At 37.8% G+C, this 25,436-nt stretch overlaps 1 protein-coding gene across 11 annotated transcripts in view; it reads right to left on the bottom strand.

The window, feature by feature from the left end:
• The window catches only part of EPB41 (erythrocyte membrane protein band 4.1), a gene marked incomplete at both ends in the record, with an annotated part of 116,830 nt that overhangs the window by 43,719 nt on the left and 47,675 nt on the right, over positions 1-25,436 (bottom strand). For 2 of the 11 annotated variants that reach the window (XM_079698511.1, XM_079698512.1), the window contains 2 exons: positions 4,017-4,193; positions 13,898-14,106. In XM_079698511.1, coding sequence (XP_079554637.1) covers positions 4,017-4,193; positions 13,898-14,106 — 386 coding nt within the window. Of the gene's footprint in view, positions 1-461; positions 714-1,674; positions 1,804-2,186; positions 2,238-4,016; positions 4,194-9,045; positions 9,109-10,096; positions 10,139-10,303; positions 10,361-13,897; positions 14,107-25,436 lie in introns of those variants that run through there. The other 9 variants (XM_079698510.1, XM_079698513.1, XM_079698514.1 and 6 more) reach the window with 9 other exon arrangements.

Here is a 25,436-nt window from a genome sequence, read left to right as displayed (position 1 = left end):
CTTGAATTTTTTTCTTAAACTACAGAGCCCATGCCCCACAAATAACTATCGAAGATTAGGAAAATATTCCATCAAATGTTTCTACAGGATATCCTGCTTTCTGTGAAACACTGGAGAGGAGTACATAGCAACAGTGAACAATAAGAACATGCAGGATAAAAGAGTTAAAGCTTTTGGGGAAAGTACCAACCTGCCATATGCTTAAATCAGATTTGCCTAAACTTGTTAAACTTTGGTGAAGAAAACTGGCTTGAGCAATGCATTGCTACTCCTTTGTACCCCATGATATATATTCTACAAAGAGTAACATTTTATTGACAGAAAAATGATCACACGCTCTCCCCTAGGACAGTGAACTATCAAGATCAGAGGGCATCACACAGGAGATAACACAGTAGAAGCGAACAACAAAGTTCAATGGTTTTAGTCTTGACATTTCAGATGAGCACCCTGTTTTCCAATCACAGAAAGACCAACCACCAGACAGCCAATGCAAGAACCACGAGAAAAGACATCACAAAAGGAATACGAGGAGATGAAAAAGTACTAGAGTAGAGGTGGCACTTTTTGAGAAACTTGTGATCCTCAGGGATTGGAATGGAAACCTTGGGAAGAATTTCTTCATTTTCTTGCTGGGGCAAGGCGCTTTCAGTAGATCTCTCTTGCCTTTTAATTTTCTCTTCATCCTGCACTAACAGAGCACGTTCCTGTGTCTGCTTTCACGGTAGAAGATCAAGAAAGACAGAGAAAGATGAACAAAATGACAGATGGAAAATGCTCAAAAATGATACTTGGGGATGTGCAAAGGATTTAGGAAGATCTTTTGGACACTGTATTTTACTTTACTTTGGCAATTATACTAGCAAAAGTTCTATAACACAGTAGGGTACTCAATAGGTAATTGAATGAATGAATGAAGAGTAGAAGTCCTCAAAGTTCAAGGAATCACTGGACTTTCTTAGTTATAGTACTTATTCCTCCTTTAAGGATATTCACACAAATTTTCGGTCATTTTTCATTGCTTTGGTGCTGCCAATTTTCCTTAGATCGATTGGGCAAAGCCAATAATGAAGCATTCTTCTTGCCATCAGAAAAGTTACTTTTATTACAAATAGAATGGCAGAATATAAAATGTTATCCTCATATCTCTTCATATGGACTTAGAAAACTGCAACAGTTCATTCAGTATGGCAATTAGCTTTTGCTCAAGGGAATAAAAATCCTAATCCTATACATTTCTAAGACTGCAAAAGAAAAATGAAAGTATAAAAGTTTATATGAGGGAACAGATGTATATGTATAACTGATTCACTTTGTTATAAAGCAGAAACTAATAAAAAAATAAAAAATAATAATAATAAAAAATAAAATGACTGGACAGTCAGTAACCAAAAAAAAAAAAAAAGTTTATATGAGCCTCCAAGGTCTACCAGAAAAAAAAACCCAAAAACCATAAACCAAACTCCCACAAATCTCAACAATTACAAACTCCCTCCCCCCTTCAGAATCATGATTTAAAATAATAATAACGAACATCATGAAGGTTTATACAACACATTAAGCAAATGGTTTTGATACTTTTAAGGAAAATTATTTTTTTCCAATTATCCAATTGAGAAATTTTTCTCCCCTGGCAATTTCTGTACTCTGCCATCCAGTCAAGACAGATGTTTTCTATGAAAGGAAAAACTTGGCTCTAAGTTCTCTTAGTTGAGCCAGCCTTCTCTGATCTCTTTGGAAGTTCAACTCTGGTTCTTTGCACACCCCTAAGTGATACGTATCAGGGAGAAAGTAGCTGGGGGACTGGTCAGCAAAAAAAGGAAAAAAGGAAAAGAAAGGATGCAAAATTATAATGATTTTTAAAAGAAAATAAGGGGGAGAAGAAAGACAACATAAAAAGAATAGGGTACAATTAAATTCGTTTTTCTCTCCGAATACATATTTATATCTTCATGCAGCTTTTCAACCAGCCATGCGCCGAAATAAGCAAATTGAAAGCTGCAAAATGCAGCAGCGAAAATGTTATGTGTTAGGTCAAAAGGCGGTGAGTGTGAATTTACTAGTATAGCCAAAAGAAAAAAAAAATCACTGAGCAGCTGCTGTTCAGTTCTGGGGGAATTATCTGCTTAGAGCCATGACAAGAGCAAATTCTGATTGAGAAGCACAAGTCATAACAGCAGCATTACCTCTGGCCCACCAACCTTTCTTTCCGAGGGAAGGACAGAGGTTTTCTTCACCTGGTCATACACAAATTATATAAAATTCAGTTGCCTTGCAATGCAACAACAATGCTGTCAAAGGTGGAAGAGGTATCCCCAGAGAACAAAAATATTGTCCTAATTATTAAAGAAAAAGTAAGATACGCCAGGAAGTAGAATTATCCTATATAAAAGGTTATAACAATATAGTTCTTACTTATTGCATTATTCATTTAGAGGGGTAATATAATAACCCTAGAGCTAAAGTACTCCCTATTGATCTAATTTAATTTATAAAAGTCATTTATTTAAAGTCCACAAAATGAAACAGCCATTCCCAAAACTAGCCCTAAGATGGTTTCTGAAGGGTTTCTATTTAGACACAAGATATTTTCTGGAAATGGAGACTGGTTCAAATTTAGCAAACCTCATCCAAGAGGGTACTAAGTTACTTCTCCAAAGTAGCTAAGCATCTTTTATTACTTGCACAGAATCAAAAAGAAAACTTCTAGAAAATATGCAGTTACGGTTGGTAGATGGGGTTAGCCAGACGAGGTAGCAACAAGTGCTTTATCAGGGAGCCATAGACTTATGGAAAGCAGTCACTGTCTCAGTTCAGGGTATATGCTCCAGATTTGGGATACAGAACTAATGTCCACTTAGACCAGAGAGTGGAGGCTGAGAGGACAGTGAATAAGAACAACTGCATCCTATCAACCCTGGTAACTCTCTCTCCCTGCCCATCGTTCAGGAATTCTCCAGCCTTCTTGGTGAAGCTGGTTCAACTCTATTTGGAGAATTGTTAGCCAATTTTAATCACATTTTGAAAAATATAAAATGTATCCTTTGTGAACCAACTTTTATTATCTTCTCCAGTTCCAGAAACTAAACAGTAAGTTGGATAGTTTACCATGAACTCTGAATATAAAAACAAAATTTTAAAAAATTATTAAGACATCACTTTACCTTTCTTAACTAGAATTGCTATTGTTTTGGGAGGAAACAAGCATATAATTTTAAAATCATTACACTCACTCATTGAGTCACTGTGACTATTTATATACATACTTAACCTCTATAGGGTAAAGGTTAAGTAAAGAATTTTTGAATATGTGCTCAGGGTAACTTTTAAGATATTCTCATTACACAGGTTCAGGTGTAGGATCTCTAAAATGGGTAATGACAACAATTATAGAAAAAGAACAGCCTCTAAAAGGTACCTCTTCCTCTAATTGTGACTATCTTATAAAATAGTGTATTAAAAGCTTGATGTTACTCATAAAGATAAAATAAATCATCAATAGTTCTTCTAAAACTGAAATACAATCATTAGTACTTGGTATTCTGCATTCTCTGGCTGAGGTCTCCTTGGTTTATTATATAATTGTGGTCAACCATTCCAGACATTTCTAAGTTGTGCAAATGTTCAAACGAAGTTTTTAAAAAATGCCTATCCCTTTCCAAATTTTGATCTTACTAAATTTAGTAAACTCTCTGGTCCTTGAAGTCACAGTTTGAACATAAAGTTCCACTGGCTTATGGTCAATTTGTAAACATACACTAGGCAGAAGCATGCAGCTGCAGAGACAGTTCTCAGGGCCCAGTCATCGACTGGTAGCTCCAAATGGCCCCCATAATTGGTCTGAGTAGTCTATATGACTTAAAACAAGTGTTTGATTATGAATGCTTTAAAGCTGGAATGAATTGGTAAGACCCAAAGCTAAATTTCAGCTCTAAACTTTCAGATACAGATTATCAATACACAAAAGCATTTATCTCACTCATTCTCACAATTGGTCACATGGACAAAGTACTCACTCCTTCTCCTGTAGGGATTTGCCCATTGATGTTAAGTGTTCGAAAGGGAGAGTGAGTGGATAAGCGTTTATCCCATTCACTAGGCCGTGGTTCTGGTACAGATTCCATGAAGTTCTTTTTCAGCTCACTGATGCTGGCATGATGTTTTTTGATCTCTTCTTGACTTTTGTCTAAATCCTATAGTTAAAAGGACAAAGATGCAAAACAATAAATATTCAGGGAAAAAAACAACACCAAGAGGAGCCCATTATAGACTATGGGCACTGGTAGAAAATACACCACATCCAGGATAGATGTTGTTAAGCCATAAATTACATTCAAATTGTAAATATACAATATGGTATATTTGCTTTTTTTTTTTTAACACAGTGCTTTTCTTGGAAGCAGTGAAGCATCATAACCCTATAGCTCTTAGCAGTTATATAAGCTATAAAGAGCTCACTCCTTAATTTTACAACTCTTCTTCCCATTACGACACAGCACTAGATCTCCAACTCCTCATCCCAAGCAGGTAATCCCACAACTCAATTAGCCTCAGCTTGATAGGAACTGATTTAGTCTCAGCTCAGGCAGGATGGAGATAGCAATAGAGAAGGAGAAACTGTTAAACGAAGGACATGGTGAAAGATTCAACTCCCACCACAGGTTGCCTTGCCTTGGTGAGTTGCAACTGTACAGTATCCCTCTATTTCTACCTGGAGACAGTTTTGCTTTCTTACCACTAGGTGACTGTTGCTGGGTTTTGGTAAACAGGAATAGCCCTTTCTCGATACAAAAATTTATTACTGAAATTCCTGGCTCAAGCCTCCAGAGCAAGTGGTTAGTATCTCTGAATAATTACTCAGGGGTATATAATATAATGGATTTTTTCTTTGTCAATACTATCCACACACACTAAAAGCCTTATGTTTTGCAGCTTCTGACAGCTTCACTTCATCCCTCAGTACCATTCAAACTAGGGACCATCTTCCAGTAACCATCAATGGATGGGGAGTGATTTAATAAGAACTTGTCAAATATATGTCTCCCTGACGACTTAAAATAACTAAACTGTTCCAGCAGATGTGACTACTGGACAACTAGGGGGAAGCTCTCACAGATGATATCCAGGGAGAAATGATCAAAACTAGGCTAATAAAGCTGTAAATAATATGAGAAATAACATTCAAGTTTACGTAAGAGGAGGCATAAACCAACTTTCAAAAGACTTGGCCAGAAATAATCTGGGAAATACAACGTGAAGACAAAAACTCAAATGTTCTTGGTCCAACATATTTCTTCAAAAAAACCTCAAAAGATCTATGTTTGAAATCAAAACATGTGGGAGCCTGTCACTTGATGACTGCTAAAAATTCTGTGTTTATTATATATCAAGGCAGCTCTGTATCCAAGAAAAGCATAATACTAAATATATCTCCTAATATGCTGTGTGAATTTGGGGATAAGTCTTTTTTTTTTTTTTGGCTCCGTGGGAAACAGCCTCATTTGGTGTTGAGGGTGGGGGGGAGGAATTCATTTAAATAAAAATTTGTCGTAAAAGTTTTTCCTGGGGCAATATAGGCTGCAATTAAGTAAATTTTTTTCAAAAGCAATGTCAAAGAGAAAACAGTACAGGAAAAAGAATCAGTGAGGTATATGACACAATTTTGATTTTGGAGATATTCATTCAGAAAATTCATTTAATAGTCTATTCTTTTTATTTTTGCAAGACTGAATGATGTTTATGTGCTTTGAGATCAGTCAAAGAGAAAACTAACCCAAAAAGGGCAATCCTGTAGCTCCCCCATAAGAGTACCTCTTGCCTCCTGGGATGAAATATGAGTATAGCTCAAGAATATGGGCTTCACCATGGGGAAACAACAGTTTGCACTTTTGTTCTAGCTGAAAGCAAGTTTACTAGCTAAAGAAAAGCAGGAACAAGGTCAGTCAAAGACTCAGTAGTAGGCTGAACAACTGAGACCCATCAGGCATGGAAGGCTCTGTGACCTAGCTCCTGACAAAATCAAATCTGCTTGGGCCAAGAACTAAACGTATTTGGGAGGGTTAAAGGTAAGAATGGAGCAAAAAAAAAAAAAAAAAAAAAAAAAGATCGGGCTTCCCTGGTGGCGCAGTGGTTGGGAGTCTGCCTGCCGATGCAGGGGACGCGGGTTCGTGCCTCGGTCCGGGAGGATCCCACATGCCACGGAGCGGCTGGGCCCGTGAGCCATGGCCACTGAGCCTGCGCGTCCGGAGCCTGTGCTCCGCAATGGGAGAGGCCGCAACAGTGAGAGGCCCGTATACGGCAAAAAAAAAAAAAAAAAAAAAGATCAAGAGAGGCTATGATAAAACCATAACTCTCTGGGTTATTAGCCTCTTACTATAAAAGAGTGGTGGTTTGTTAGTTGTCCTGCCTAGCTTTTGATTGGGTTGGAACCTGAGAAAATAAATGTTCCAATAAAATCAGCAGCTTCTGAGGGAGCTTTCTCCATCCTTCTTAGCTGGCTCTGTTGGAAACCTGTGGGGGCACAGAGTTAAATTAAGATCTCAGAGGGACCTGTTCCAAATACAATTTGTCACAGAAACTTGCTACAGGTTCTCATTGGGAGATGGAGGAGGAAACGGTAGATCTAAAAATGAACTCGACCTTATTTGTGCCAGAACAAAGTATTAGTGGGGTTGGGGTAGGAGTAGGGGGAGGAGGGAATGCTTAAAAAAAAATCTGCTAGAGTGACAGATAACTTGAGAGAACTTCCCTAAGCGGGGGAAAAAAACTTTTACAATACTAGAGGATGATGGTTAGCCAAACTACTTTGGCTGTTTTCAGATTAGACACTTTCTGATGCCTATCATCCTATAATTTTAGCAGCAATCAAACCAAACACTTAATTAAATAGAAAATATTCTCAAAAGATAGTTAGTAGTTTTAATTTTCAAACACACACTTATTTAGAAATCCCCTTATGGCTGTCAATGAAATTCTGGGAAAAACGTATCACACACAAGGACTTTGTGAGTCTCAGAAGCCATAACACACCTCATTGAACAAAGGACAAATATATGATTGGTACTGCAGGTTCCAGTTAAGAGGCAGAATTACAGATGGACAAGTCAAGAAATAGGCATGTTTGGAATTGGGAGATGTTACACTGCTGAGTATAAGGAGATCAACTGATATCTGTTATTCTCCCTAATCTCAGAAGCGGAACCATTCAGGTCTAGTTTCAACTATGCGCTAAAGCAAAGAGATCTAGTTACCAAGTTTGAAATATCCTAGGGTCCAGCCTAAGAAAACTTCATGTTACATGAGGTAAACATATATAAAACACTTGGTATTGTGCCTACCACACAGTACATGATTAATGAAAACTGGCCATAATTTTTATTTTTATCAAAGTATCTTATACCTAGCAGGCACTCAAAATATATGTATTGACAAAGAATAGATGACGTTAAGTAATTACTGGATGCTATTAGAGTTCTATCTAAAAAAGTTTCTTCAAACATCCACTTTAATAATATTTACCGTTACATATGTTCATCTTTCAAGTCTCAGCTTAAGTGTTACCTCTTCATAGACAACTTCCCTGTCCATCTTATTTAGAGCAGGTCCTTTTTATTAGCACAGCATACTATTTCCCCTTCATAGCTTTTATAATAACTTGTAATCATTTTATCAGTATCTGTTTACTTATTTATTGTTTCTCTCTTCCATTTGTCCCTACATTGGATGCTTCCTGAAGGCAAGAATGATTTCTCATCTTCCTATATAGTTACATTTCCTTTATACTTGAGTTAAATCCCTGATGTCAGAATTTATACCCATTTCTTTTGGTTCTGTCTTGAGTGGAGTTGTAAGATAGTTAGGTCATTAGCTTCCAGGTAAGAGTTTCTGATGTGTAAACATGGCCTGTTTCTGTACAGAATAACTCCAATTTCCTTAATTTTTTTTTTTTTTTTGGCGGTACATGGGCCTCTTACTGTTGTGGCCTCTCCCATTGCGGGGCACAGGCTCCGGACGCGCAGGCTCAGCGGCCATGGCTCACGGGCCTAGCCGCTCTGCGGCATGTGGGATCTTCCCAGACCGGGGCACGAACCTGTGTCCCCTGCATCGGCAGGCGGACTCTCAACCACTGCGCCACCAGGGAAGGCCATCCAATTTCCTTAATTTTTCCTCATAGAGTTCCTCTAATTTTCTAGTTAGTTTTTCCCTTATCCCATGTGGAGACTGACACTAGATAAAGTATACTAATATAGGCTTGGTGAAAATCTGACCGATATTGAATACAATGGGAAAATGACCTTACAATTCCTACAGCACAGAGTATGTTGCTATTTCCAAATGGGAAAAAAAAAAGTGTAGTTTAATAGAGTTAGATGGACCCTAACACAAATCCTAGCTTTACTGATTTACCAGCTCTATAACCACAAGGAAATTACTTAATTTCTCTTAGCCTCAATTTTCTCTTTAAAATAAAAATCCCATACCCATAGGCTTGTTTTATAATTAAACTATCTAATATCATACTAACTACTCATTAAATGCTAGCCTCCCTTCTTTCCTTCCTGTATCTTACTTTTTTTTCCCCGACTATTCTTCTGTCATTTTTTGGTATCCTCAAAAATTTAAGTCCATTTTGAATTGTGATCATTTCTCCTATTTTTCCACATTCTCCTGATTCAGAAGATGAAAAAATTATATAAATTTGATGCTTGAAACATACAGGAGTTTATACTCTTGGACAATTCAAGGAACTTTTAAACAGTGATGTAGTTCTTTCTAAAAGTGGGTAAAACAATGGAACCATGGGATGCTGAGGTAGTCCCAATCATATATTTTTTAGATAAGTATGAGAGATGGAAACTAAAGAGTCAGAAGTAGAGATGGTTGCATATCTTCATGTTTACCAACATGCAAAAGCATTTTAAACCTAAAATTCTCTCATGCAGTGGCATGCAAAACCAAACGCAGCATAGAAAGAAGAAAGGGGATCAGCAAAGAAGGCAGAAGGTTACAGCAACCAACTGAAATAAGCTTCAAGTTCATACAAACCTCCAACATTAAATTGCTATGTCTGATATAAATGTTTTCACCATCTAGTCTCTCTCTCTTTTTCTGTGAAAATGAAAGAGGGAAAAACAGAAAAGCATAAAAAATTAAAATGTTGTTCTTGCGCGAAAAACTGCAAATTGGCAAACCAAAAAAATATTGAAAATTAAATGTCCATAGCGCAGCATATGCCAACATGAAATGGTCACAGAACCACAAGGACACACAGAGGACATGATTACCGCTAGAAAATGGATGACACTGTTCATGAATGATGGAAGAATGCGATGATGTTATTTAAATAGACAGTGCTCCTGGCTTCATTGGCTTCTTACATAACAAGCTGCTTTACGTTCCTCTTTGAGCTGTTTGAGGGTTATCTTAAAATGCATGACTTTAAGACTTGACTCTCCGTGTTCCATGGAGTAGGGAAATGCTTTAAAATATTATTTAGCGTTTTGGACATTATTTCAAACTTAGTAATACTGCAGGTATGTACGGCTCTAATATCTTCCATAAGAAAGATCTAAGGGCATTTTATACATGGTCAATGAATATTCTCTTCAGTAAGAATTGATTCATCCTACTCTATGGTTGGGAAGAATGAGACACAGAACAGCCAAACCCATAATTATTAGCAATACTGGGAGTTGCTGCTATGATGGTTTCCATGATAAATATGCATAAAACATTGTCAACGATTCCAAGCATATGGTACCACTGTGAAATATTTCTTAGAAAGTTTAAATATAAAGGATAGATTTGGCCTTCATTAATTATTTCATTGTGTTTAAAAAGATATTTTCCTACTGGAAAGTTTATTTTAATGAAATTTTTCAGTATATAGTATAGGATTATAATTTCTTTGGTACACATATGTGTGTATGTATATGCATATATATACATAACATGTGTATATGTATACCTACTATTAGAAAGTAATTTTGGATTAAGAGAAATCAATGAAAAGAATGGATCACTGTCTTTTTAATGCACTTTGAAAGTCAGCATGGGTGACGGTAAAGTGATTTTGTGAAAGTGAAAAATGGCTAACCTTCCTCATTCTTATCAGATCTTCAGTTTTTTCTGCAAGCTTCTGTTTTGCCATTGTTAAAAAAAGAAAGAAAAATGATAAAATATTGGCTCATTGAAGTTTTTTTGAACCTTCAACTTATAATTTTTTTTTAAGGAGCAGGGAGTGAGAGGGAAGAAAAAATTGGGGAGGGAGGGGAAAAGGAATAAGTGGCCTATTGGCACAAACCTGTGTTTGGTCACCATTTGAGGTGGGTACTGTGACCTCGATGTGGGTTTTTTCCACCTACATTTAAGAAATAAAGTGGTAAAAACATTTCAGGTTAGTAGGTTTCTATGAATAGCGTCATTTCCAAATCAGCTGCATCTTTAGGCTGCTTGTGAAATAAGCTGATATGTAATCATCATGATGCAGTCTTACGGGGTATTACAGGGAAGGACACTGCTCTCAAGAGCAATCTGTTAGTTCACCATCACATTCTCAAAGCTGAAGAGGTAATACGGACAACCAAAGGATCAAAAAAGAAAATTAAGGTAATTATTCTATTGATGAAGAGAACATATTTATACTTATTTATTAAAAAGTACTTATTAAAAATAATAATTTAGACTTTAAAAAGTCATATGTTTTTGTTTTGCTTTTTAAAAATGATGTAGAAGTATCTTAAATAACATATAAACAAATTTACAAATGAAGATACCAATGTATGACATACATGACAGAAACAAAAAGAAAATATTTACAGTTTAAAGCACACATAAAATAAACCACATATGACACCAAGCAGGTAAATACAAAAAATTTTGTTAGTTGATCAATATATTTAAGGAGGCAAGTTTAACCCTTGAGTTTATTAGACAACAACACATCAAAATAAACTCAATCCAAATTGTTACTGATGCATGCAATTACTTCCAAGGCTGATTTATAAATAAGCACACACAGGGCTCAGCTGCAACATTCAACACACTGTAATCTCCTCTCCAGGGAGTTGGAGCCCATGTGTTCGGTGGATGGAAAAGATTCATCCTTAAGAACAGGAAGAGAATAACTAAGGCCTCCTGCCTGGCTTTGAAATACCTTTAGCAGCAGTCATTTTATATACCCAAAATGGAGTAAGCATAAATTTAAAAACCAAGAGTGAGCAATGCCTAAAGCACTGGATATATCAAAATGAGAAAAATGTTTTCATTAAGGGTCAAATCAATCACCCTGTATCATTATGTTCTTTACAGAACCTCATTAATCTGTGGTTTTGATGTACTCTTTCTTTCTTTTTTTCTTTTTCTGGCCGCTGTGCAGCTTGCAGGATCCTAGGTCCCCAACCAGGGATCAAACCTGGGCCCTCAGCTGTGAAAGCACATAGTCATGACCACTGGACCTCCAGGGAATTCCCTTGACACATTCTTTTTAATCACACGTGGCAGTATTACCTCAGAATATAATGTCATTGTGCTGTTTTCTCTAGGACTGAATGTAAAGAACATCAGATGATACCAACCTTTGTGACACTGTCAAATCATAAGCACATCTGGCTACAGTCCTTTTAACTGGGGTAATTAACAATTTGGGTTATTTCTACTCTGAATCCCAGTAGAATTAACTGGGATTATTCTGGGATTATTGCTGTGTTGCCATTAACAAGTTATTTCACCTGAGTTTTAAGTCTTTTATTGATAAAATGGAGATAATATCTTCATAGAGTTGTGAATGCTTAGCAAATGGAAGTTTTCAATTATTTTGTAAAGCTTAAATTACTTGTTTAAATGAATAATGACTTCTTGCTTTGGGTCCTTAGCAATCCAACAGCAAGAAATTGAGAGCCTGTACTTCAATCTAAGAATGGAGACCAAGTAGCAACAGTAGTTCTATTTATGCTCCTACAGAGAATATCAATGGAGATAAAGATGCACACGAGGAAAGGTACTAACTCCACACCTGCAAAGTAGGTCTTGTCAAATGACTCAAGATGCCAAAAAGCTATCTCTATCTGGCACCAACTTAGTGTTAGGCAATGAGATTTCCACAATTACAAGGCTACTTTATTACTACTGCTGCTTTATATAGTAAATACGGCTTCAGGCAAGTTCCATAATTATTTTCTAACTGCTACAAATAAAATCAACTCAGAGTCACCCTTAACTCTGTCACTACTATTACAGTAACAGAAGGTTATCAGAGGTGGCTTTCAGTCTGATCTCAATACAAGTATCTCAAAATTTACTTATATAGAATTAACTGGCAAGAAGACCCCCAACTGGCACTTAAATGGTGAGCATATAACAGGAAGTGATCTCTCCACTCTGCTGAGGTCCCAAGAGCAAAGGGAACCTATTCTTGAAGATACTTATGTCTGTCAGATAGGCAAAAGAACAAATAAGTTAGCAGAAAGCCAAAAGAATCTTAGCCACCAAAAAGATTCCCTTGTCAATTCAAGTAATTTAACACTTTTCAGTTAGTATTACAAACGGAAGGACAGTCAAAAGTGCCAGGTGAGCTACCCTAACATTAAGAACTGAAGTAGTCTAACATTAAAAAGGCACTGTTGATACTGAACCCGGTGGTCAATGTCATGCACATTTGGCTAGATACAAAAATGCAAACACCTACCATTCACTCTGGATTCAAGTTGGTCTCAAAGGACCATAAAAACTATATGTCATATTGAATAGTTTTGTGTTTTTTTTAATACAATCAAAACAGAGCCAGAGGGGCTTCCCTTGTGGCGCAGTGGTTGAGAGTCCGCCTGCCGATGCAGGGGACACGGGTTTGTGCCCCGGTCTGGGAAGATCCCACATGCCGCGGAGCGGCTGGGCCCGTGAGCCATGGCCGCTGGGCCTGCACGTCCGGAGCCTGTGCTTCGCAACGGGAGAGGCCACAACAGTGAGAGGCCCGCATACCGCAAAAAAAAAAAAAAAAAAAAAACAGAGCCAGATTGGCCACTGCTCTATAGGTAAACTAGATATTGAACTGGCTCCAAAAGAACAGGATTAATCCATCTGCCAAGGGGAGAGCCCAAGGTCTTATATGGTTTTAAATTTCTTAACAGACACATAAAAGTGTAATTTTTCTTATAAAGACTGCTTCTATTAATTCCTGTTGTCAACAGTGAGACTCGTATTTACTTCAATAAATCTGAACTGACAGCTCAACTCCATCACTGCTTAAATGTATTTTAAAAAGCTTATCAACATATAAAAGATCAGTCCAGATACTGTTATTCCTGGGAAATCCACTAATTAAATTGGTGATTTTTCAACAAATTTCCATGACTGTGGGTACAATCAACTCAGAACTGTAAACAAGCCAGTAGCATAACCTCCCCTACATAATGGATCTTCCTCTTTTTGTAAAGTTTCTTAAGATTTGAATAACCATATACATGTGCTTTATATAATATCTGGATATTCTTTGGGTATGTTACACATATATCCATTTTAGGAAATCAAATTATATTTCACTCATACTAGCAGAGCTTACTCTTAAAAAGGAATGTGGAGATTCCTTCTGGATGAGTAAAAATTATTTTTAAAAACAGATGATCACAGTTCTGGTGTGTTTTACAGACTCATTTTTTAAGATTTAAGTTGGGTAAAGCTGTGGGTCACCAGAAAAACTGGGATAGCTTACAGTACTTCATGACATAATTCTATGAATATATTTTACAGGTTAATGGGAGATATCTTCTTTCAGAAAGAGTGAGGAAGAAATAACTTTGTTAGGATTCGACAAAAGATAGTGCTTTGAGAATCTTCCTGGTCAAGGAGTCAACACCTCTGAACCAAAAAGTGAATTAGCTAGACATTTGGGCTTATGACATACCTTCCACGCTTCTGTGAGCTCTGGCTCAGGTTGCTCAGGTGGGACTTCTTCCTTTTTCACTTCAACCTCCACTGTTTCCTTCGGGGCTTTAGAAACCACTGCTTTTTTAACAGGTGCACCTGGGACGCTGCCTTCTGCGGCCTGACTCTGAGCAATGGCTGGTGCAGAGGTGGGCCGAGGACTTCGGTCTGCTGAATCAACGGCTGCTGCTACGTGAAAAAGGCACAAGTGAAGGATAAGGGAAGGCAAGAGTCACTGTACTACTTCACAGCCACCAGGTGAAATAATTGTGACTCCAGGACACATACGAGTGGTACAGTGTCCAGTGGGCTATCAGACAGAAGGTAAAAAATAAATTATTAGTGCTCGGGCAGGTAACTGATGGCAATAATGGCAATAAGAAAGCTAAAAGTATCCTAACAGAAAAGCTACAATGTCCTGACGATAATGTTCCATAAAGGGTGGGACAGGAGGTGGGAGGGGGGTGGACATGGACAGCAAAATATGAAAAAAAGAAATGGAAAACTCATTTTATTAAAAAGTTGGCAAGATTGTTTAACCTTGTAATCTATTAGTTTCAAGAACCTGCAAGGTAGTCTATGAAGGAAAAAATGGGTTAATTAAGTCTGATTTCTTCTATGAAGGCTTTTTGAAATACAGATCCATTTATTTATAGGTGATTTCAGGAACCTAAAAATATATTCTAGGAAAAAGGATTAAGTCTGATTTCTTCTGCTAAGCCTCCTCGGAATGATTAGAAAATAGCTTGATAAAGGAATCTTCTTATAAGACATGTACACATTTTGATGCTTCTTTAAGTTTGTTTAAGGGCAAATCTTTGAACCAGACACTTTCCTTTTTAATTGTTTGATTAAAAAATAAAATTCAGGGCTTCCTGGTGGTGCAGTGGTTGAGAGTCCGCCTGCCGATGCAGGGGACACGGGTTCGTGCCCTGGTCCGGGAGGATACCATATGCCGCGGAGCGGCTAGGCCCGTGAGCCATGGCTGCTGAACCTGCACGTCCGGAGCCCTGTGCTCTGCAACGGGAGAGGCCACAACCATGAGAGGCCCGCATACCGCAAAAAATAAAAAAATAAATAAAAATAAAATTCAATCCATTCAGCCACTCTATGTCCTTTGGTTGGGGCATTTAATCCATTTGCAGAACACTCTCTGACATAAATTGCAACAAGATCTTTTTTGATCCACCTCCTAGACTAATGAAAATAAAAACAAAAATAAACAAATGGGACGTAATGAAACTTAAAAGCTTTTGCACAGCAAAGGAAACTATAAACAAAATGAAAAGACAACCCACAGAATGCGAGAAAATATTTGCAAACAAAGTGACTGATAAGGGATTAATCTCTAAAATACATAAAAGTTCATGCAGCTCAATATCAAAAAAAACCAAACAACCCAATCAAAAAATGGGTGGAAGATCTAAATAGGCATTTCTCCAAAGAAGACATACAGATGGCCGAGAGGCACATGAAAAGATGCTCAACATCACTTATTATTAGAGAAAGGCAAATCAAAACTACAGTGAGGTATTACCTCACACTTGTCAGAATGGCCATCAGCAAAAAAATCTACAAACAATAAATGCTGGAGAGGGTGTAGAGAAAAGGGAACCCTCCTACACTGTTGGTGGCAATGTAAATTGGTACAGCCACTACCATACAGAACAGTATGGAGTTTCCTTAAAAAACTAAAAATAGAGCTACCATATGATCCAACAATCCCACTCCTGGGCATATATCTGGAGAAAACCATAATTTGAAAAGACACATGCACCCCAATGTTCACTGCAGCACTATTTACAATAGCCAGGACATGGAGGCAACCTAAGTGTCCATTGACGGATGAACAGATAAAGAAGATGTGGTACATATATACAGTGGAATATTATTCGGCCATAAAAAAAGAACAAAATAATGCCATTTGCAGCAACATCGATGGACCTAGAGATTGTTGTACTGAGTGAAGTCAGTCAGACAGAGAAAGACAAATATCATAGGATATCACTTATATGTGGAATCTAAAAAAATGGTACAAATGAACTTATTTACAAAACAGAAATCAAGTCACAAATGTAGAAAACAAATTTATGGTTACCAAGGAGGAAAGGGGAGGGGAGGGATAAGGTTGGGAGATTAGGATTGGCATATACATACACACTACTACATATAAAACAGATAACTAATAAGAACCTACTGTATAGCACAGGGAACTCTACTCAATACTCTATAATGACCTATATGGGAAAAGAATCTAAAAGAGTGGATATATGATTATGTATAATTGATTCACTTTGCTGCACCGCAGAAACTAACACAACATTGTAATCAACTATACTCCAAAAATATTTTAAAAATGAAATAAAATTCAAAACCTTTGGCCTTTAGTCCTTAAAAAAACCAAAACAACCCTTTGAGTTCTACCTTATCCTCTTGCGGAGTCTTATCAATTTGCATTATTGTTCCTATTCTCTAATATATTTAGGGCAGTAGTTCTAAACCAGGGGTGATTTTGACACCGCAGAGAACATTTGGCAATGTCTGGAGACATTTTTGGTTGTCACAACTGAGGAGTGAAGTAGGAGGGGGTACTGGCTCTAGTGTGTACAGGACAAGGTTGCTAGGTTAAGAAACCCTGATTTAGGGCAAAGACTGTATATAGACTATACAGACTGTTTTAGAGGGAATATACAATATAAGCTTATGACAAAAGCTTTATCTTTTCACAGAGTTAAGAGTTGTTTTGGTTTGGATTACTGGGCATCTAAATTTCAGATCACTCACTTAAAAACAATCACTCATACCCTTTTTATGATTTTTATCTTCATTCTTTCAGGAACTAAAAGAAAACATCCATATACTTCGTAGTAAGACCTCACTTACCTGGTAATGTCTAGGAATGTAGTGTGTTTCCACATGATTTAATATTTCTGATAACAGATCATTATCCTTCATGTGCTGAGACTTTTAAATTTTAATTTTCTTACATGGAAATCTTTATAATTTTTATTACACACTTTCCTGCCTTTTTTTTTAACATCTTTATTGGAGTATAATTGCTTTACAATGGTGTGTTAGTTTCTGTTTTATAACAAAGTGAATCAGTTATACATATACATATATCCCCATATCTCTTCCCTCTTGCGTCTCCCTCCCTCCCACCCTCCCTATCCCACCCCTCTAGGTGGTCACAAAGCACCGAGCTGATCTACCTGTGCTATGCAGCTGCTTCCCACTAGCTATCTATTTTACGTTTGGTAGTGTATATATGTCCATGCCACTCTCTCACTTTGTCCCAGCTTACCCTTCCCCCTCCCTCCCCGTATCCTCAGGTCCATTCTCTAGTAGGTCTGCATCTTTATTCCCGTCTTGCCCCTAGGTTCTTCATGACCTTTTTTTTTTTTTTTAGATTCCATATATATGTGTTAGCGCACGGTATTTGTTTTTCTCTTTCTGACTGACTTCACTCTGTATGACAGACTCTAGGTCCATCCACCTCACTACAAATGGACACTACCAGTGTCCATTCATCGATGGACACTTAGGTTGCTTCCATGTCCTGGCTATTGTAAATAGAGCTGCAATGAACATTGTAGTACATGACTTTTTGAATTTTGGTTTTCTCAGGGTATATGCCCAGTAGTGGGATTGCTGGGTTGTTTGGTAGTTCTATTTTTAGTTTTTTAAGGAAACTCCATACTGTTCTCCATAGTGGCTGTATCAATTTACATTCCCACCAACAGTGCAAGAGGGTTCCCTTTTCTCCACACCCTCTCCAGCATTTATTGTTTGTAGATTTTTTGATGATGGCCATTCTGACTGGTGTGAGATGATATCTCATTGTAGTTTTGATTTGCATTTCTCTAATGATTAATGATGTTGAGCATTCTTTCCTGTGTTTGTTGGCAATCTGTACATCTTCTTTGGAGAAATGTCTGTTTAGGTCTTCTGCCCATTTTTAGATTGGGTTGTTTATTTTTTTGATACTGAGCTGCATGAGCTGCTTCTAAATTTTGGAGATCAATCCTTTGTCAGTTGCTTCATTTGTAAATATTTTCTCCCATTCTGAGGGTTGTCTTTTCATCTTGTTTATGGTTTCCTTTGCTGTGCAAAAGCTTTTAAGTTTCATTACATCCCATTTGTTTATATTTGTTTTTATTTCCATTTCTCTAGCAGGTGGGTCAAAAAGGATCTTGCTGTGATTTATGTCATAGAGGGTTCTGCCTATGTTTTCCTCTAAGAGTTTTATAGTGTCTGCCCTTACATTTAGGTCTTTAATCCATTTTGAGTTTATTTTTGTGTATGGTGTTACGGAGCATTCTAATTTCATTCTTTTACATGTACCTGTCCAGTTTTCCCAGCACCACTTATTGAAGAGGATGTCTTTTCTCCACTGTATATTCTTGCCTCCTTTATCAAATATAAGGTGACCATATGTGCGTGGGTTTATCTCTGGGCTTTCTATCCTGTTCCATTGATCTATATTTCTGTTTTTGTGCCAGTACCATACTGTCTTGATTACTGTAGCTTTGTAGTATAGTCTGAAGTCAGGGAGCCTGATGCCTCCAGCTCCGTTTTTCTTTCTCAAGACTGCTTTGGCTATTCAGGGTCTTTTGTGTTTCCATACAAATTGTGAAATTTTTTGTTTTAGTTCTGTGAAAAATGCCAGTGGTAGTTTGATAGGGATTGCATTGAATCTGTAGATTGCTTTGGGTAGTATAGTCATTTTCACAATGTTGATTCTTTTCCTGCCTTCTTAAACTGAATATTCTGAACTTAACTTTTCCTGATAAATTTAGATGTATAAGCAGTAAAAATTAGGTCATACAAAGGAATTCCATGAATCAGAACAGATTAAAAATTGAAATTCATAACTACTTCATATACACAACACCATGAAAAAAAATGCTTGATGTTCCGTAATGATGTCCAATGAAAGAAATAACTCCTCAGAGGATACATAGGAAAAGCAACAGAAACACAAGGATCTACTTTATCTTTCCTTTTTTTTCCTTTTTTTTTTTTTGTGGTACGCGGGCCTCTCATTGCTGTGGCCTCTCCCGTTGTGGAGCACAGGCTCCAGACGCACAGGCTCAGCGGCCATGGCTCACGGGCCCAGCCGCTCCGCGGCATGTGGGATCTTCCCGGACTGGGGCACGAACCCGTGTCCCCTGCATCGGCAGGCGGACTCTCAACCACTGCGCCACCAGGGAAGCCCCTTTTTTTCTTTTTTTAAAAAAATATTTTATTAAAGTATAGTTGATTTACAATGTTGTGTTAATTTCTGCTGTATAGCAAAGCGATTCATCCATATATATATTCTTTTTCATATTCTTTTCCATTATGGTTTATCACAGGGTATTGAATATAGTTCCCTGTGCTATACAGTAGGACTTTGTTGTTTACCCATCCTATATATACTAGATTGTATCTGCTAATCCCAAACTCCCAATTCTTCTGCCCCCCATCCCCCTCAAGGATCTACCTGATCTTTCAATGAACACTCTGTAGCCTCTTGCAAGTCCCTGCTACTCATGAGTGCTCTAAGCCAGTCAATGCAAGAATGGCAGATGGCAGACCAAATCTAACAACACAGGGGAATGTGACAAAATATTTTGCTCACAGTTGTGTTAAAGTATCATTATACATGTGTATTCACACCTCCTCTCAAAGAATTAATTTGCTTCTGCCTGGCATCAGAGAAACATAGCCCATGCTTTCACCATGTGTTATTTTGCCACTTGCATTTGGTTTTAATCCAGTACTAATACTGCAGAGCCAAATAATTTAAGTCTTCAGCATTTCTAGCCCTGGAAATCTGTACTATATGTGGGAAAGTAGGTATAGGTGTAGAAACCGGCAGTTAGAAAGAGGCAGAAAGTTGCACCATTTGTAAAATGTCGAAGATATGAATTCTACAGGATGGTTGGTATACTCAGTGGATATAAAATCACTTTATAAATCCTACATATAATAACTTTTAATATCATACCTAAGTCTTTGTATTTTTTTATGGGTTAATATTATTTCAAGAGTATGTTGGGCAAAAACTAATAATGCACACATTGAAATGAAGTTCAAGTGAAACATATCACTAGGAGCTCTGGAGAGAGGCAAATTTCTTTCCTTTTTTCCATAAGAAGGCTATGAAAACTATGGATCACCCCAGAGAATCATGGTAGTTGACTGTGGTTCTTGTCTTTTTAAACAGCTCTATTGACCCATAAAACTCACCCATTTAGACTATATAATTCAATGCTTTTTAGTATATTCAGTGTTGGAGGTAATGGTTACTTTTTAAGATGTTTTGGTTTTTCAGTTTTATGAATTCATTTGTTAACTATTAAAAGATTTTGATACATAGATAGAGAACATTTAACTTTAAAAATTCAATTATTTCCCATTATTGAAGGTCTAGGCAAAGAAGAATGCTGGTTGTGATATCTTGTGGACCCATTAACTCCAGTATTATGTTGCTCTTATCTGACAACAACAGAAACTTAGTTATTTATTAGAGCAGAGAAGCGTAAAACTCAAAACCATCACATTGTGTAAAAGGAGTCTTAAATTCTAGTTCTTGTTCTGTTACTTACTAGCATAATTTCTGCTAGTACGGTATAGGTACAATGGGTATGCAGTGGATCAGTGATCCCATTATCAGAGGGCCCACATGAATCATCTACGGATCTTGAAAAACAAACAAAAAACCCAGCTGATGCTCAGTTCCACAATAGACAGATGTGGTATCTAAGAGTGAGGCCTAGGTATTTGTTTTGTTTTAAAGCTCCAAAGATGATATGGATGTATTCCCCTGGCAAGAATCACTGCAACCACTACTCACTGGACGGATGAACAGCTTGGTTGTGTGATCCTAGGAAGTTATATAACTTTTCTTGTGCCCCGGTTTCCTCATGAGTAAAACAAGAATTCCTAAATGTTTCTTGTCTGCTAGGTTGTTGGTACCAAAGAGGAATATATGGAAATGGTTTGAAAAGCAAAAAGTGCAACAAAAATATAAACTGAAAAATCCTTGCCGTCATTATTAGCTTATCCTTGTGACTTCCCCCTCTTATTATATGTACTAGGATTGAAACCAGTTTTAGTTCTTCAGCAGATGCTTTGAGCACCAGATATAAAAGAGAAAGGGAATGTTCATTAAAATGAGGCCCCTTATAAAGCATTTCTTATTAAAGTTTCCCTAATACACCATCTCTAGCTTAGAGGATTATATTCATTAAAAAAAAAAAAGAGGGAGGCCTAATAGGGGAAAGTCTCTCTTTTAAGAGGAATGGAAAAGGATCTAGGAAAAGGAGGGAAAAACAGCTTCCATAGAAATGTTTCCAGTACTTATACTGAGAAGACAGCACACAGAGAAAAAAAAAAAAAAAAGACACTTAAAAATAGAACTACAAAAGATTTGTCCTACTCAGTTTATATGCAATTCAGATGATTAAAAGATAATATATGTAAAATGTTTAGAACAGTGTCTGGAACATACTAAGTGCTCAATGAATACTGACTATTGACATCTTTCATTCTCCTTCTTCTACAAAAACAGAAGTCATCATGGTGAAGAATAAAAAATGCAGCACTGGGAGAACAGTTCTAGATTCTACTTCTAGCTCTGTCACTGACTAACTATGTGACCTTAGGCAAATCACTTGAATTCTAAGGTCAGGTTGTTAAGAAATAAGAAACATTGGGCTTCCCTGGTGGCGCAGTGGTTGAGAGTCCGCCTGCCGATGCAGGGGACACGGGTTCGTGCCCCGGTCTGGGAGGATCCCACGTGCCGCGGAGTGGCTGGGCCCGTGAGCCATGGCCGCTGGGCCTGCGCGTCCGGAGCCTGTGCTCCGCAACGGGAGAGGCCACAACAGTGAGAGGCCCGCGTATCACCAAAAAAAAAAAAAAAAAAAAAGAAATAAGAAACATCAATGGGTATCCTTTTAAGAAATTAGAAAAAGAACAGTTCAATAAAAGCAAAAGGAAAATAATAAAGATACTAGCTGGCATAAATTAAATTAAAAATATATAAGAAGAGGGCTTCCCTGGTGGCACAGTGGTTGAGAGTCTGCCTGCTGATGCAGGGGACACAGGTTCGTGACCCGGTCTGGGAGGATCCCATGTGCCGCGGAGCGGCTGGGCCCGTGAGCCATGGCTGTTGAGCCTGCGCGTCCAGAGCCTGTGCTCTGCAACGAGAGAAGCCGCAACAGTGAGAGGCCCGGGTACTGCAAAAAAAAAAAAAATATATATATATATATATATGAAGAAAACAAAACTAAAAGTTGGTTCTTTGGAAAGAGTAATAAAATTAATAGATCTGTAGCAAGATTCTTAAAAAAAAAAAGGGGGGTGGGTTCACAAATTACCAATATCAGGAACACAAAAGTGCTAGAGACCTTATAGATATTAAAAAGATACACAACTTTATGGCAATAAATTTGAAATTTTAGATGGAATGGACATTTCCTAGAAAAACGCAATTACCAAGAACTAGAACATCTTAATAGTCCTTTCTAATAAAGACATTGACTCTGTAAGTAAAGAACCCTCTCACAAAGGGATCTTTAGAATCAACTGGCTTTATAGGTGAATTCTTCCAAACATTAAGGAAGAAATAATACCAGTCTTACATAAAATTCTTCCAGAGAGCAGAAAAAGAGGGAATCCTTCTCAATTTATTTAATGAGGCCAGAATAAACTTGATACTAAAACCTGACAACATTACAAGAAAGGAAAATTACAGGCCTATCTCTCTCATGAAAATCATTGCAAAAAGCCTAAAATGACATAAGAAAAGTATATTATTATCAAATTGAGTCTACTTCATGAATGCCAAGAAGGCTTAACAATGGAAAGTCAATCAATGTAATCCACCATGTAACATAAGAAAGGAGAAAAACAGGACTTCCCTGGTGGCACAGTGGTTAAGAATCCGCCTGCCAATGCAGGTGCCACAGGTTTGAGCCGTGGTCCGGGAAGATCCCACATGCCACGGAGCAACTAAGCCCATGCGCCACAACTACTGAGCCTGCACTCTAGAGCCCACGAGCCACAACTACTGAGCCCATGTGTCACAACTACTGAAGCCCGCGTGCCTAGAGCCCATGCTCTGCAACAATAGAAGCAACCACAATAAGAAGCCCATGCACGGCAACGAAGAGTACCTCCTGCTTGCGGCAACTAGAGAAAGCCTGAGCGAAGCAACGAAGACCCAACACAGCCAAAAATAAATAGATAATTTTTTTTTTTTTAAAGGAGAAAATCGGGGCTTCCCTGGTGGCACAGCGGTTGGGAGTCTGCTTGCCGATGCAGGGGACCATGGGTTCGTGCCCCGGTTCGGGAAGATCCCACATGCCACGGAGCAGCTAGGCCCGTGAGCCATGGCCACTGAGCCTCCATGTCCAGAGCCTGTGCTCCGCAATGGGAGAGGCCACAACAGTGAGAGGCCCACGTACAGCAAAAAAAAAAAAGATAAAAAAGGAGAAAATCATATTATATCAACCAATGAAGTGAAAACCATTTGATAAAAGTCACCATTCATTCATGATAAAAACTCTTAGATATTTCCTTATCTGATAAGAGGTAGCTACATAAAACCCAAAGCAAACATCACACTTAATGATGAAATACTGATGCTTTCTCCCTAAGACTGTGAGTGAGACAAGAATATATAAAGAACCCCTACACATTAATAAGACAGACAACCCAATAAAAATATGAGCAAAAGATCTGAATAGGCACTTCAGAAATAATGATATGCGAATAGCCTATAAACTATGGAAAGGTACTCAGCTTCATTAGTCATCAGGATTTGAGTGAGCATTTTTTTTTTAAGTACTTTTCTCCCGAGCAGAGAAATTAAACAGAGGGACAAGAGTTGTAACAGGAAATTCTAATGCACTTAAAATATCACATAGAAAGTGTGGAACATAAAAATTGTGCTCACATTCAACTAAATAAGAAAAATAATCATCTTATTTTCAAAATTTATTTGTTAAGCACTTACAACACAGCAAGTACTGTGGTAATTATCAAGACCAACACCACTTAAGATCATGCATCTTTAAAAAGTTTTCAGGGGCTTCCCTGGTGGCGCAGTGGTTGAGAGTCCGCCTGCCAATGCAGGGGACACGGGTTCGTGCCCCAGTCCAGGAAGATCCCACATGCCACGGAGCAGCTGGGCCCATGAGCCATGGCCACTTGGCCTGCACGTCCGGAGCCTGTGCTCCGCAACGGGAGAGGCCATAACAGTGAGAGGCCCGCGTACCGCAAAAAAAAAAAAAAAAAAAAAAAAAAATGCTGCTAACAGATGTGACAATTACATGTGTTGTAGTGACTGATTAAGTGGGTTAGAAAAAAATTATTTTTAAAACTTCGTATAAATATTTGCAAACGAATCAATGGACAAAGGATTAATCTCCAAAATATATAAACAGCTCATGCAGCTCAATATTAAAAAAACAAACAACCCAATCCAAAAATGGGCAGAAGACCTAAATAGACATTTCTCCAAAGAAGACATACAGATGGCCAAGAAGCACATGAAAAGCTGCTCAAAATCACTAATTATTAGAGAAATACAAATCAAAACTACAATGAGGTATCACCTCACACCAGTTAGAATGGGCATCATCAGAAAATCTACAAACAACAAATGCTGGAGAGAGTGTGGAGGAAAGGGAACCCTCCTGCACTGTTGGTGGGAATGTAAATTGATACAGCCACTATGGAGAACGGTATGGAAGTTCCTTAAAGAACTAAAAATAGAATTACCATATGATCCAGCAATCCCACTACTGGGCATATACCCAGAGAAAACCATAATTCAAAAAGACACATGCAACCCCAATGTTCATTGCAGCACTATTTACAATCGCCAGGTCATGGAAGCAACCTAAATTCCCACTGACAGACGAATGGATAAAGAAGATGTAGTACATATATACAATGGACTATTACTCAGCCACAAAAAAGAATGAAATAGGGTCATTTGTAGAGACATGGATGGATCTAGAGACTGTCATATAGAGTGAAGTAAGTCAGAAGGAGAACAAATATCGTATATTAATGCATATATGTGGAACCTAGAAAAATGGTACAGATGAATCGGTTTGCAGGGCAGAAGTTGAGACACAGATGTAGAGAACAAACATATGGACACCAAGGGGGAAAACTGCGGGGGGGTGGGGGTGGGGGTGGGATGAATTCGGCAATTGGGATTGACATGTATACACTGATGTGTATAAAATTGATGACTAATAAGGACCTGCTGTATAAAAAAATAAAATTAAATTAAAAAATTAAAAAAAAAATGTGACACAGACACTAAGTAAGCAAATGCTGTTGGGAAAATGGCGCCAATAGACTAGCTCCAAACAGGTTGCCACAAACCTTGAAAAAGGAAAAAAAAAAAAAAAAAAAAACTTTTTCTAAGCTCCCCAAACTCTGTGACACTAATGGTAAAGCCACCAAAGCTCTGACTGTTTTCCTTTAGAATTGTTTTACATGTTGTAGTTTTG

Source organism: Hyperoodon ampullatus (genome assembly GCF_949752795.1).
Source record: "Hyperoodon ampullatus genome assembly, chromosome: 2".
NCBI lineage: Eukaryota > Metazoa > Chordata > Mammalia > Artiodactyla > Ziphiidae > Hyperoodon > Hyperoodon ampullatus.
Note: the sequence above shows the minus strand (reverse complement) of the source record. Positions and strands in the feature narration are given on the sequence as shown.